Here is a 15,392-nt window from a genome sequence, read left to right as displayed (position 1 = left end):
AAAAAAAAAATGAATGATGCCGGGATTGAACCCGGGCCGCCGGCGTGCCAGTCGAGCACGTTACCACTAGGCCAACGTGCTTATTTAAAATTATAAATTCATTAGTGGTATATATTCAATACATTGAATAATTTTTTCCATTGAAATTCCACGAGATGTGGTTTCCCCCTTCCGTACGTGCTACAGTCGACTAAATTTCAGTTAAACAAATGAAAAACAAAAAGCATTCGTACAGCAGAAAATAAAATTCACCCCGTCGACTTGATGGACACCCCAGCATTACAATAAAAACTTGGTTAATAAAAAAAAAACACCCCACCATTGCGTGTTGCGCCCTCCCTCTCTTGGGGTGCAGTACTACGATGCCGCTGGGGTCACTCAAACCCCCAGAACTCAACCTCTACTTCAGTCAATCCTCTTTGGACCCAGTGAAAAAAGTTTCGATGCAAGGATTTTCATATGTGGACAGTGAATTCATTGAATTTATCTGTGCCCAAGAGGTAAATGAAAAATAACATCCAATTACGACAAAATATTGGGGACAGTCTCAGTTTATCATCTCTAAAGTTACTCATTTCTTCTGCAATATATTTTTTCGTTTTCAAGTGAACAATCGTCGAAGTGTTGGAGTAACCTCAAAGTCCTTGTTTGTTCTGCAGGTGTAAAATCAATCTGCAATTGTTCAAGAGGACATGGAAGACTGATGATTCCTTTTCGAGTGATTTAAAGTTGAAATCTTGGGAATTATAAATTGTAAAATATATAAATAATGGCTTTGCGCAAGGGTAAGAGAAATTTGAAGCTTCAAGTGTCTGAAGAGGCCCCCGTGCCTGTGTGAGTACTCTATTGAAGTTATGAATAAAAAATATTGATTAATAATGCTGATAATTAATAATGAATAAAAAGTATCAATTTTTTTTTTTAATAATAAATAAAAATTTCGCAGGACACCACCTAGAAATCTTGATAAACGAACCACCATAACAATAGGTGAAAAAACGTTTATTGTTGAGGCTGATGATCTTGAAACCCTCTGTGTACTCGGTCGAGGGGCTTATGGAGTTGTTGATAAGATGAAACACAAGCAGAGTGGCACAATAATGGCTGTAAAGGTACGAGAATACTTGAAAATTCTTTTGAGGGGTGAGATAGAAATTTTTTTTTGATCTTCTGACCTCGACTGGAAAAAATACATAATTTCCAAAGAAATATGATTGAGTCCCTGTTTGTTTTCTCCCAGAGAATCACGGCTACAGTCAACACACAGGAGCAGAAGAGACTGCTGATGGACCTGGACATCTCCATGAGAAGTTCAGATTGTCCATACACAGTGCAATTCTACGGTGCATTGTTCCGAGAAGGCGATGTCTGGATATGCATGGAGGTGATGGATATGAGTCTAGATAAATTTTATACAAAGGCCTATAAGAATGGATGCTCAATACCTGAGGATATTTTAGGAAAAATAGCTTTTGCAGTGAGTACTCCAGCAGATTAATTCTTGCAACGAAAATTGAGAAATTTTTTCAAACTGTTTTGCTTTATTTGGGGCATTTTTAGGTAGTTAGTGCCCTCCACTATCTCTACTCTCAATTGAGGGTGATACACAGAGACGTTAAGCCTAGCAACATTTTGATAAATCGAAAGGGGGAAGTCAAAATCTGTGATTTTGGAATTTCTGGGTATCTCGTTGATTCGGTAGCAAAAACGATCGATGCAGGATGCAAACCCTACATGGCGGTGAGTAAATAATGGATTAAAAAAATTATTCCATTCGGAATTTCGAATATTTTTCTGCTTGAACGAATATAAATTTATAAAGTATTCAGCAAATATTCTCCAAACATGAAAAAAACGTGAGTAATGCAAAAAAAATTGGTTTGTTAATGTGAAATACTTTTAAATTTCAGCCAGAGAGAATAGACCCATCGGGCAATCCCTCTCAGTACGACATCCGATCAGATGTCTGGTCTCTGGGAATTTCCCTCGTCGAATTGGCGACTGGAAAATTCCCTTACGAGTCCTGGGGGACCCCCTTCGAGCAGTTGAAACAAGTCGTCAAGGATGACCCCCCAAAGCTACCCCCTGGAAAGTTTTCTCCAGAATTTCAAAATCTCATCACCAAGTGGTACGTAAATAATGTCTGAATTTTTTTTTCTCAATGAATTTCGCCCAGAAAAAATTGTGTAAAAAAAATGTATTTGAAAATCCCCCACTCATACAAAAAATTATGTAAAACATATGTTTCATGTATATTCTTTCATATCTTCCTTATAAATTAAAAAAATGCATGGAATTGGGTGATAGCATTGTGTTCATGCTTCCATGAATATTTTTTTTCTCCTTATTCGATATTTTTTAACAATTATCTTTTTTTTCCAGCTTAATGAAAGACTACACAGCCCGTCCAAACTACAGTCAACTCCTCGAGTTAGATTTCATCATAGAACACTCGAAGAAGGACATAAATGTCGCGGAATTTGTTGAGAAAATTTTAGACTTGCCAGATTTTGAGTGAAAATAATAGCAAAACTTCCACTGACATGTACGTACCTTCCTCCATCACAAAAAATGATCCGAGGCAAAAGAAAAAACAGAATAAAATAATTAATCGTTAGTATTTGCGCTGTCGCCCGATATTTTTGTTATTAGAATCGTGGTTACATCGTATTCGTAGTCTTGTGTTCATTGAGAGTTCTCTCTGAAGTTCTAATCAGTGTCTATCATATGTCTCGGCGATATTTTCAAATAATTAAAGCACAATCGAGTCATAATATAGTGTTGTACATAAACGATAATAATTCATTACGAAAATTACATAATCTTTCTTTATATTAATTTGGAGTTAATTATCACATTTTATCCTGCAAATTTGTGATAATCGTCTAGATACAACTTAATTACACGTTTTGATACGCCTTATACATAGATAATAATATCCACTAGTTTGTCAATAATATTGATTAGTCAATTAGTGAATGAAAGAATTACCCAAAATTTTGTAGTGAAGCCCATAACAGAAATATAAAAAATATGGATTTCATAGATTCAATCGTTTCATTAAAATACTTTACGTCCATTTATTTAAATAATTATCCAGCGATATGATAACACATGGCTATTAACTATTACACAATATAGATTTGACTCCATTAACCTGCTGTCCGAATATTTACTCCCCTATTTTTCATCGGAATAAATAAATTTTTATTTTCTCAACATTTTCATCAATACACTGGAATTTTTTAATGATATTTCAAATAATGAATTATCAAAATCATTATTTTAATTATAAAAAATAATACCTCGCTCTGTGCGTTTCATTGGACATTGGGAATTTCAGGAATTTTTGTGTACATCGATATCAATAGCAATATATGCCAGCATATAGATAAGAAAATATAGTCTCGTGGAATGTTTATAAAAGGAGTCATATGTCCGCATATATTATTATTCTTTTGTTTAAAAAAATACGTCTGGAATCGCATGCACTGCTTTGTTACGGATATTTTTATTTTTGGACCTTGAAAAACTGCATTGACGGAATGATTCGTTATTCTTACGAACGCACGAGGATTCTGGAAGCAATCGTTTACGTGGTGGATTGAGTCTGGATCATCGAGGGCTTGGGTTCAAATTTTTTTGTCGGTCGGGGTGTACCCGAAGGTTATTCGAAGTTGCTCCAGGAATACGAACGTCAGGATTGTGTGTGGAGCCAGTCTGACGAATGCTGGTATGTACCCCTGAATTGATTTAAAAAAATTATCATTATTGCAGATTTAGAAAATTTATAAGACTTTTTAATAAATGATTAAATTTTGAATAAAAAAGTTTTGTCTTGTGAAAAATGTTAAATTCGATTTATTTTACTTCACTTCGTTATTGAATTCTAAAAAAGTATCATTCTGGGATTATAACTTATTCTATTGATTTTTCTCATGTCTGATCATTCTCGCCTTGACCCAAAAATAGATGAATTTACCTTGAAAAAGCCCAAGGGCCCGAGTTTCGCAGTGTACACAATTAACTGTCCGATATTTTTGAATTCACCCGGTTTTGCATTCATCGCACGAGTTTTAAGAACATCCAGAGGTTGAGTGAGAGTCGTAGCAATGGCACCCTAAATAAAAAATCAAATACTTCAAATCTGATATCGAAAAATCGAGAAAAGAAGGATTTCAAAACTTACAGCTGAGAGACTCGCAATAAAATGCGTTCCTAGATTATCTTCAAACTTCCCCGACTGCAGAAGATGCTGTTTAATTTGATCGTAGAAGCTCAATTGTCCTATAGTCATGAGAATGGCTCGACCAGTGGCGGTCGAGCAGCCGTTAAATAATTTCATCACCCCCTCCTCCCTGCTCACCCTTATTAATCCATCCAACGCATGTTTATAACTGAAATAAAATACAAAAATAATTGACCTGTCGATATTTTCCGATTTTTAATAAAGCCAAAATATTTTTTATCACGACAAAAATTTATCTGTTTTTTCTCGGAATAATTCACTCACTTTCTCCTTTGATCAGGCGGCAATTTAATATCATTCTGCATTCTGACGTTAATGAGATCCCCAGGTGTTCCAAAAACTCCTCCCATAGCCCCGGCTGATCCAGCGATCAGTAATTTTTTATAAAATGGCAGAGGCTCCCCAGGGGTTTCAATTCCTTGTTTCACCACCTGATATCAATATAATATATTATGATGATGAATATAATATTGAAATAAAAATTTAAATACCTCATAAACTGCAAATCTCGTGGTGGAATACGTCCCCTGACGCAGTAAGGAAGCACTGAGGCCATTGTAAAGTGCTAAAAATCCCTGTTTCTTTATAATTTTCAATGTGTGCTTGACAATTGACACTTTGCCCTCTTGCTGCGTTTGCAGTTGAACCTGAAATGAAATGCCGGCATTGAATCAATTATTACTGCCTGAAAAAAATAAAAAATTCAATGCCCTCAATTTTAAATTTACCTATTTCCATAAAAAAATATTCATCACGATTTTTTCTGCCTGAATAAATAAAAAATATATAGTGTTTCATAAAAAGTTATCGAGTAATTGCAACTTCTCTTTGTTCAGCTCAAAATCCTTGTACGCTGTTTAATCTATAAAAATTCAGATATCAACTTGTTTGTCTATTGAATATTTTTCGTTGACCTACCATCAGTAATGCCGAATTCCACTTACGTAATGATAGTTGATGGTTATATAAAGAATGTTTGAAAGAACATATTTTCATGTCTATTTTTATGAAAACTGAAAACCGCGTGAGTGAAAATTTTTATCTTCATGAGAATTACTCCGTTACAAATGTATATTAACATCATTCGATGTCAATGAAACACAGGAAACATGGGATTTAAATAATAAATATATATTAAATATAGATTATAGAAATAGAAAAGGGAATAATTGAAGTGACTGAAATTTTATAGCTTGATGGGGCGGAATCGGATATTGAGATTAATCAATCCTGGATTAATTTATTTTTTTGTGAATTAATTGGGAATGAGAAGTCATTAATAAAAATACCTTTAATAAATCTAATGGATGAGTAACACAAGCGGCTCCAGCTGAAGCAACACCACCAAAGTACCATCGTCCGAGTTTTTTCGAGTCTTTCGAGTCCATTTCCTATTTTCTACTCCTCTGGCTATAAATCAATACAATCAATAGAATTATTAACTCGGTCAATTGGATCGTTAGCAGCTGCATCATGAATTCATTTCAATTTTCATTAATGATTCCATTTTTTAATAAATTATTTGAGAGTGGGCGAGGTGAATTGAAATAAATAATACGATAATTGAATGAAATGAGTACAAATTAAAACGGAATAATTGATATTTACGAATGGGCAGCAATAAAATAAGGTTTAAAAATCGATGAAGAAGTAAAGACCGAGGAATTGAATATTCATTGCACACATTGAAAATCATGATAAATCTATTGAAAATTGAAGGCAGACTTTGAACGAATGGTGAATGAAAAAAAAAAGTAGACGAGGTGAACGAACGTAATGAACTTGCATTATCACGTCAGGTAATCATGCCAGGAGCACATGATAATTTTCAATAACAAGGAGAAAGTCCAGGGAGAAGAGAGTGCAGATGATGGGGGAGCACTTGGGGGCTGGTGAACCTGGGGTTTTAGATTTAATTAATAATTACACTTGTTAATGTTGTGAGCTCTGATGGTACACCAGAGACGATGCGCTGGTCGCTGTCCACCAGATACTGATTTCAGTCGATTTGAGTTGGATATCGAGAGATGTTTGATACTGTTTGAGGGAGGGAAGACATCGGGAAACGCGCGCATCATGTCATGGCCACGTGGTTTCGTTGACAGGGACGCTGTTGGTACTGCAGAGCTTCGGCATTTATCGGCAAGCATCGGTCAAAAACACATTTTTTTTTTCATTTCAAATTTGAATATTGGAAATTAAAAAAAAAATTGCAATGACAATACCAATTATAATTATGGATTATTTTATTCATAAGAATTGCAAATATATCTTGGTCATTTTCCTCCAATTAATATAAATAAAATTGATTTTTTAATTCGGTATGAAGGGAATAGATAAGACAATGAATATTTTCATAGTTCTCGATACATTTATTCAGCTTCACTCCAAGTATTATGCTACTCGTTACCTTGAATAAAAAAAAAAGGTGTAAAAAAGTACAAATATTTACAAAATACTGCTTGCAGGGAAAAAATCTCAAAAAACTCGTTGGAATTGGAACTCAGTCGGTTTGAGAATATGTTTTCCAAAGACTATTAGTCGATTTTTCATACACTTTAGGATTATCCTTAAGTTCATCGCCAAGTACACATGACTAGATATCGGCATGAATGAATGAATGATCGAATTAATTGAGCTGGAGAGGTCTATGACGGGCACAACATGAAATTGAATTATTCGAATAGCATTTCTATCGTTTCATTCTCTCCCTTTTTTTTATGGTGATCAGTAGCAGTTCTGTCTGGCGATTAATATTAATTCTACACACTATAATTATAAAATCATGGTTGACGGTGTCAGAACGTCATGGGGTCTCTATTACATATTCGTTGTGGAAAAAGTTTAAAACCTTATCGATAAATCCAGTAATGTTGTTTTTTCACTGCGCTTTTAACTTCAGAGGTAGATTATTCTGATGTTTCGTGACGCGGTATGAGCAATCGATCTTCAAACATTTTGGGAAGACTGAAATCAAATTTCACTTCTTCGTCATTGAAATTCTCGTGTACATTTCGCCAAATATTATTTTACTGAGTATTTTTTACTCTTGTGGACATATAAATGTGAAAAAGTGGAAATGAATGTATCAAAAGCTTTCTGAAATATCGCAGTCACCACTTTATGTGGTTTTTCTATTCATTAAAATAAATCTGCTGAATTCATTATTTCGAAAAGGCGAAATTTAAAATTTCGATTCGATCTCGAAATTTTTGTGAGAATTTTTTTTGAAGATTTTCCACTTTGCAAAAAAGGTTCCGAGAAAAATTTCGCTATCTCGTATCGATTTATTTTTCACCTCTTTGTTATTAAATTTGAATCATCAGTTGTAATTAAAACAGATCTAATACTCAGCACTCTCTGCCTCTTTATACGAAGACTCAGGAAGAAAACTGACAAATATTTCCACACAAGCTCAACCTGACTACATCAATTACGTAATTTTCTATCCCAGCAAAGTCAAAATAGTTATTTTTTTTCCACCAGTATATACAATAACACGTTTTATCTCCTAAACATTATCGCCTTATCTCCCTCAACGAGAGATCACTCTTGTCTTTCTATTTCCAGATGTACGAGTAATTTATTCAGATACTGTTTGTTGAAAAAAAATCCAAAGTATTGTTGTCACCGTGATATGATCGTGATAATTCTATCATCTTATTGTTTGAAAACCCTACCATTACGAAAATGACTTCATTATCGAAGTGGTAAAATGAGAAAGTCGAGTACTAAACATCGATTTATCCGAAGATTTATTAATTCAATGAGAGAATATGGAATAATTATTTTGAAGTCCATAGCTTTCTCAAACAAATCGATTTTTAGCAACCACTTCGTTATGGAATTACCATCAACTACAGTATGCCTTAAAAATCGCAGCTACACGCATCTAAATATTTCACGAACTCGATTAAATACCGCTACATAAATAATGATAAAAATTGGAGAACATAAAACAGTAGATTAAAAACTCGAGGCCATCGGATTTCATTTTCATATCAAATAATGTAGAATAATCTCCTTATAAAACCTTCTTACGATACTATCGTTATAGTTATTGGATTGGACAGAGGCAGTGTCAATTAGCCGTTGGGACCTTTGAGGCCATATCTTATTCTAAAATTAATCGTAACCCTTGGAACTTACAGACAGCTATCAACCACAATTTCACCTATCTTTAATACAACGTCATCGAAAGTGGGTCTCTCCCTGGGATCCTTGGACCAGCATTTCTCCTGGAGCTCCTGAAGAGCAGGAGGTGCTGCTTTATGGGCTTTCCACTCTAGAGATCCTGCTTTCAACTGAGTGAAAACCGTTTCATCGTTGAGTTTGTTGAAGGGCAACTCTCCCTGATGGAATATCTCCCAAACGAGACAGGAGAACGAATAGACATCACTCTTTGTCGAGTATTCGTCCTCGTAGACAGCCTCGTAGGGCAGCCACCTGAGAGGAATTACATGATTATTATGTTTCGTGTACTCCTGCTGATAAGGTTCCTTGGACATGCAAGTCATCGATATCTTGAGGCTGAGATTGCTGGCAATGAGGCAATTTCTCGCAGCAATATCCTTGTGCACTAATCGGCTGTCAGCCAAATGTTTCAATCCATTAGCTGCTTGGCTAGCCAGTGCCAATATCTGGGCAACAGACAGCTGTGGGGCACGAGCCTTTGCCTCCTGGACAATATTTGCCTCATCCTTCCTGGAAGCCACCAAGAACTGCTTCAATTCACCCCAATCCGTGTACTCTAATATCATGTAATCTGGCTCTCCCTCTCTGCACAGTCCAATCAATTTAGCCACATTCTCATGATTCAATTTGTGAAACAAATCCAAATGTCTCTTGAATTCCTGAAGAACTGTCTCATCCTTGGTATTCAAGAGGCTCTTCACCAAGACAATCTGCTCCTTCTCAGAGTCCACTTGATACCTCGTGGAGAAGACCTCACCGAATTCACCTCGACCCAGTGGCTTCAACTCCCCCAGATTTTCTCGTGATATCGCCAGTTTGTCGTAACTGCTCTTGGATTTTCTCGAGTGATTGCTACTCTGACTTTGAGCTGTCTCTGCGCCATCACTCCTATGTGAGTCCCGGTTGTCTTTTTTCTTGCAGTTTGACACCTTGTGATTCATATCTTTGAGCTCAGTCTGCTCCTCGTGCACGTCACCATTCTCCAATTTATCATCAGCCTGTTCCTGAAGATACTGCTGCTTTCTTCTGCGCCTTCTGTACCTGCAGTACAGCATGAGACCAATGACAAGCACCATGTAAGCAGCAGCGACACTGAGAGTGATGGTCACGGTCTTCGTCATCATGGAGCCATCGTAGTTCTCCACATCCATATCATACCTCGAGTCGTCCCTGGGTTTTACAATCAGCTGCACCTCAATTCTCTTCAAGCCCCCACTGTTACCAGCTGTGCAACCGTACTGTCCTGCATCAGTCATGAAAGCCTCTCGGATGTACAAGGAGCCATTACTCAGTACTTGTGATCGTTCTCCAAGATTTCCAAGCTTGGAATTCTTATCCCAGTGGATCTGAGGCGTTGGCTTTCCCTTTGCTGTGCATTCCAGCAGCACAGGTGTCCCCTCCAACACGTAAGTTGGATCCTGAGGAGTTTTTTTGAACTGTGGAGCTGTCACAACTTCTATATCAATCGTATGGTTTATCGAACCCTGGGCATTCGTTGCCATGCAGATGTACTGCCCTTTATCACTCTCGACGACTCCATTAAAGTGAAGTGTTCCATTAATATCCTGAATGTGCTCTGGTAATTTATCACCTGCCCCTGACTTGACCCATCTAACAGTGGGATTGGTTGCCCCCTGGGCTTTGCAGTAGACTTTAGCTGTGGAATTCAATTCGAGTTTTTTATCGACCGGTGGAGGTGAGAATTTCAGTTTCTCACGGACACTGACAGCTGCTGGCTGAGATCGAATGCTTGAAAATCCTTTAGTCAGGATTTCGCAGGCATAGGTACCTCTGTCAGAAAGGGAAATGGATTTAAAGTGAAGAGTCACATTGCCATGATGATTAGTCATTCTGTATCTGGTTGGTCCACCAGTTTCCTTCAGGGGTTCTGAGTCCTTCAACCACTGGGCTGTGGTCACTGGTGGATCCAGCCCAGCGTACGAGCATGAGAGTGTCACTGAGTCACTCTCCATGACTGATTGAGGCTCTGGAGAGGTCAGCAATGCTGAAGGCGTAGATACAATCACCTGGACGATTATTTCAGTTGTTCCAGCCAGATTCTCAGCCACACAGGTGTAATTTCCAATGTCCTCGGGGGTTCGGGCTTTGGCAATTATGAGGGTGTTGTCCTGAGTACGGACTGGGCCTGAGTCACTGATGATGTGCCCTCGGGGGTCTCGCCAGAAGATCCTGGGGGTCGGCAGGCCACGGGGCTCCAGACAACTCACCTGCAGCTCCTGTTCTTTTCCCACTATTGCCTGCTGATTTGCCAGGGTTGGCTCGAAACTCGCGTCTGTCAAGTTCTGAATAAAAGCAATGTACAATTCTGCTGTGTAAATCTGTCTGGTTTCGTCTCTCACACCGTGACAAGCGTAGATCCCCTGGTCTCTTTGCTCGACAACTCGTAACAACAATGTCCCATTGTCGAATATCAATCGTTCCTCATCGTCGATAAGAGGCCCGTTGTCATTGAAAAACCACTCGATCCTGTCTGCATCCTCGTACATGCAGTGAAACGATGTTGATTCACCTCGTTTCACTATCAGATTCTGGGGGACAACCTTGATTGTCGCTGTCTCGTTCGAAGCTATCACCAGGGGAAAACTCTCCTTAATTAACGAATAACCAGCTTCGTTCTTCGCTTTGCACGTGTATACACCGCTGTCTTGGGAATTTGCATTGTGAATTGATAATTTTCGCTTCTTCTTCATCTCGATTCTTCCATCAGTCATTACCAATGCATGGGTATTTCTGGAATGGGTTGTTATATTTAATGATCAATTATTTTTATCCAGTGCATTGATGTAATTAATGATTATGTTTTGAAATTTCGGTACTCACTTGTACCACTCGTATTTCATCTCGCCGGAGCCATCGACGTGACATCGTAATTCTATTTCACCACCCAGTCGGACTAATGAGGGAAATTTCGGTGATTCCAGGACAACCCTTGATTCGCTTATCCCTGAAAATGAAGAATAGATTTTTCAATGGCTGGAATAACTGCAAACGGGGAAATTATTCGCATAAATATTTAGGAGGGATGTGTTGACGTCTGAATATTCGATTTGTCTTTGAATATTCGATTCCTTTTTCCCAATCACTCGAATTTTGAATGCATTCGATCATTATACAAACTGGATGCTTCATCGAATACATTTCAATGGCATTTTTTATGAGGCATTGAGTGTAATAATTTATTTGTGAAGTGCTGGCGGGGACTAAAATGATTTATTCCGTTTTATTTTTTTTTGCTGTTTCGATTAATATGAAAAAAAAATTCCAAGTACCATGAAGACCAAAATATTAAAAAAATTAAAAATATTAAAAACATTTCCTGCAAATCATTCCACTAACAGATTTTTCCCGAAAATTTCACGCGTTCAATACAATTTCCGAGAATTTTCCTGAAATCCTCGTTTATTCAAAACTTTCAACTGTCCATGAATTTTTATTTAGTAATCAGTATTTTTTACTCATCGTTTTAATAACGGAATGAATATTTGGGTAAGAACCGGTGGTATCGTTTTATTATCACACTCATCTCCATGAAGACTCAAACAACACCGGATTTTTCATTTCCACTCCTTGAACTCTTGTCCCGGCTATTCGGAAAATCCGTATTTCAGATATATAAATGAACCGAGAGATCAAAGAAACGAGGAGAGGTACAGGAAAGCCGGCTGGAGGATTTATTTTTATCATTCCCCAACATGCACCCAATGTTTATTGTTACCATCCGCTGAAGGGTATTCTCTTTCTTAAAATTCCCTACCCCGGGGTAATTTTTAAACCGATTCCAGCTAATCGAAAGTGTTATTAATTCGAGAATAATTCACCCGGATGTTATTCTCCCGTTCCACCCTTTCCCACCCTTTTCCTTCCCTTTCCGCCCTCCACCTCTCATTCCAACTCCTCGAAATTGTCTCGCGATTACTCAAGGACGAAGACGGGGGTTGAGCTTTTCGCAACAGTGATTTTTATGCGGATATCCTCATATATGTATATCTCCATGGCTGGTGTAGCCAGTGTCAAGCATGCAAATAAACGTAAAAAAAAGGAAAAAACCAGGTGAAAAAAAGGAGTTTCCACTTATTTTTTTGTATCATTATACAACTCCTGACTGCCATTCTCCCCGTCAATGAGGGGGATCAGTTCCAGGAGGGGGGGCAAAAAAACACCAAGATATGCCAGGGTTGCTTGGAACACTTGGAGGTAGGGGAATTGCTCTCGTTGCTATGGAAACCCTTCCAGAGTGGTGTGGAGAGTTGAAAAAAAAAAGGGATGGATAGATGCGAAGACAGAGAGAGGGAGAGAGAGGGAGATTGTTGGGATAAGGGTGGAAAGAGGGTGACGGTCGATGCGAATACACCATAAAGTTTTATGGCCTTCCTCAAGCCCCAACCGCCAGATGTACATCTGATTCTATATTTCGTTAGTGGGGAGATACTGAAAGCGAACAGCCATTTGTCTATCAGTTTTCTCTCGTTTTCATATGTGAAATGAAAACGAGACTATTTGGATAATGAAATTTCAGGAACTGGTCAGGAATAATTCCCGGGTGAAGGGGTGGACTAGGGCGGGTTTAAATGATATCGCGGATTGCAGGATAACGCTTTTTTTTTTTACACATACTGTCTTTGGAGATAAATATGGAAATGACGAATTCCTTGAATTTTTATGGAGAAAATTGGGGAGTTAATTGTTGTTGTCGAAAACTCACATTGAACGTCAATTTTAGCTGGTGAACTCTCGATGGTGTTGCCACTGGGCTCGTGGTAGGCGACACATACGAAATTTCCACTGTCAAAAATTCTGTTGACACGAGTTATGTAGAGATCACTGTCAACTTGATGCCTGCGAGGACTGGGTGCCAGGGTCTGGCCCTCGAGTTTCCATGAATACTTGACACCAAGTCTGGGTTCTGTCTCACATCGCAGACGCACCGGTGATCCCTCGATCACGGAATGATCTGCAGGACTCACCGTGAAGGATAGACCATCCTCCTGACTTGCACCAAGCTTTCCTAAAATCACACCAATTTTTTAAAATATCCTATACCCATTTCTTTTTTTTTCAAAAATTTCCACGGAAAATTCAGTGACAAAGATTTTCTAAAATGAATTTTTCTCCTCCCAAATGTACATCAATTACCCGATTCGACTACCCTTGCAATCACACAAATAACTGATTAGCTTAGTGTTATCGGAATTTAAAGACTCGTCTTCTCGAGCCGGAAATCGCGCATCCCCTGATAAAGCCCCATATCGTCGGTAGTCTAGCTCTCCCTCATGTATTTTTTCCTTATCAAGCCTGTAAAAAATTTAATCAACAAATACGTTGGCATCACGAGACTCAAAAAAGAAAAAAACCTCTTGTCGATCTGAATTCATTCCTCTCGGTTTTCTGCCCTTCATTCCAGCCCAAGTTACTGAATAACGTATTTGTATACCTAATGCCGAGGGAGAGAAAAAAACTGGAAACGAAACGGTTGGAACAAAGAAGCTTTAGTAGTACTTGGGGCCCATGTGCGTGAAAAAAACGCCAAGGGAAACTAAAAAGAAGACTGCAATGGGAAAATAAAGGATTGCCCAATGACGTTTGCCATGACCATGAGTTCTCACCCCCCCGCCTCCCCTTCACCCATTCTTTGCTAATTTTTTTCTGCTTTCTTTATGAGATGGGCATTTTTATTTCGTCAGAGGATTTATTATGAATAAATGATGTACCAGGGTCAATGCCTGGACTAATATCGGGTTTCTAATCCAGGGAGACGTCTCGAAAGGTTTTATGGTGAGGATCACCGAGGAAAAGGTGAAGCGGAATAATCCGATGTTAGGATGTACTCGGAAGTACGGAATTATCCCCTAATGAGGGCTTTTTCGTGGAAAACTGTCGGCGTTTTCGCTGAGGAATAAAAAATATTTCCGAACGGCAAAGGGAATTTTAGATGAGAAAATTCTTGTAACTCGATCTTAACATTTTTCTTGATTATCGATTTATCGCGAAATCCATGGGTTTTAGGGGGAAGCTGAAGAGGACTTTTTTGCAGGTAATTAAATTTTTTATAATAAAGGTCTTTTCATATTTCTACCTAAAATCAATAGTTTTGGGGATTAATTCAGTCGCGATGTGGGAAGCCGAGATGAGTTGACGTCACTCGTCGGTGAGTTTTTCAGGGATATCTCCGAAACTGAGAGAGATATCGGAATTCATGTAATCACCTTTTTTGTAGCTCTCAATTATCTTCGCAAAAAATGTCCTCACAAAAATTTTCTATCTTCATTAATTTCGGGGATATTTCGAAACAACTCACCGCAATTGCCTACTTCAATATTTTCACTACAGAATTGAATGATTCGATGATGATTTAATGTCGGTTGATAAAAAAAATATTACACCGGGGTAAATGACTCCGAAACAAATGTCGAGGTGAACCGGAGTGATTCACCCCTTCGTCGGCGGAAATATGACCGCCGGGAAGAGAATCGAAACCTTGTGAGCCGTCACCTGAGATTCCAATCGATAAATGGAGACGTGCGGACCAATTTCAATAGCAAAATAAAAAAACAATTATGACGAAGATGTACTCACCCAGCAGTAGAACAATCAGACACGGGGGTAGGAAGAACATTGTGCAATCCCTTGTTCAGGATAATGGAGAATTAGAAGACTCAAAACAACAGGCATGAGATGGAGTTTTCCCACGGTGCGTCACATCTCTGGATATAAAATTGGCACATATAGAAATTACAAAGAGCGAATGAAGGGACGCCAGTACTAGATTCAGTACTGGAATAAAAAAGCTTGGCGGTTGGGGATTTTGCCAAGCCGATCTTCTCCGTTTTTCCTCGATCCTTTCCGATCCTCACCGAGCCCTTCTTCGTTGCTAACTGACTCGGGTGGACGGCCTGCCAATTTTACGTGGAGAAGGGGAAATGTACCCCTC

At 38.3% G+C, this 15,392-nt stretch overlaps 3 protein-coding genes across 4 annotated transcripts; 1 reads left to right on the top strand and 2 right to left on the bottom strand.

Annotated features, from left to right (window-relative positions):
* Positions 1-415: 415 nt before the first annotated feature.
* On the top strand, positions 416-3,429 carry lic (dual specificity mitogen-activated protein kinase kinase lic). The gene is made up of 7 exons (XM_011312721.1): positions 416-500; positions 660-834; positions 947-1,112; positions 1,241-1,477; positions 1,561-1,740; positions 1,911-2,128; positions 2,383-3,429. Exons 2-7 carry the CDS (start codon positions 770-772, stop codon positions 2,516-2,518), a joined length of 1,002 nt encoding a protein of 333 aa, XP_011311023.1. The 5' UTR covers positions 416-500; positions 660-769; the 3' UTR covers positions 2,519-3,429.
* Dic1 (Dicarboxylate carrier 1) lies at positions 2,689-6,295 on the bottom strand. Of its 2 annotated transcripts, none has more exons than XM_011312722.1 (7): positions 6,177-6,295; positions 5,539-5,659; positions 4,741-4,896; positions 4,514-4,680; positions 4,190-4,397; positions 3,983-4,120; positions 2,689-3,743 (listed from the first exon to the last, which is right to left on the bottom strand). In XM_011312722.1, exons 2-7 carry the CDS (start codon positions 5,635-5,637, stop codon positions 3,633-3,635), a joined length of 879 nt encoding a protein of 292 aa, XP_011311024.1. In that variant the 5' UTR covers positions 5,638-5,659; positions 6,177-6,295; the 3' UTR covers positions 2,689-3,632. The 2 variants fall into 2 exon arrangements, with proteins under 2 accessions (XP_011311024.1, XP_011311025.1); XM_011312723.1 differs by lacking the exon at positions 6,177-6,295 and adding an exon at positions 5,858-5,930.
* Positions 6,296-7,492: 1,197 nt separating this feature from the next.
* Positions 7,493-15,320, bottom strand: LOC105271271 (inactive tyrosine-protein kinase 7). Its single transcript, XM_011312715.1, has 4 exons — positions 15,038-15,320; positions 13,167-13,469; positions 11,285-11,408; positions 7,493-11,194 (listed from the first exon to the last, which is right to left on the bottom strand). The coding sequence occupies exons 1-4, from the start codon at positions 15,075-15,077 to the stop codon at positions 8,395-8,397; spliced, it is 3,267 nt and encodes a 1,088-aa protein (XP_011311017.1). The 5' UTR covers positions 15,078-15,320; the 3' UTR covers positions 7,493-8,394.
* Between the last annotated feature and the right edge of the window lie 72 nt (positions 15,321-15,392).

The sequence above is a fragment of the Fopius arisanus genome, unplaced genomic scaffold, assembly GCF_000806365.1.
Source record: "Fopius arisanus strain USDA-PBARC FA_bdor unplaced genomic scaffold, ASM80636v1 scaffold00106, whole genome shotgun sequence".
In the NCBI taxonomy this organism is placed as follows: domain Eukaryota; kingdom Metazoa; phylum Arthropoda; class Insecta; order Hymenoptera; family Braconidae; genus Fopius; species Fopius arisanus.
The sequence above is the reverse complement of the archived record's forward strand: the minus strand, read 5'-3'. Positions and strand labels throughout refer to the sequence as shown.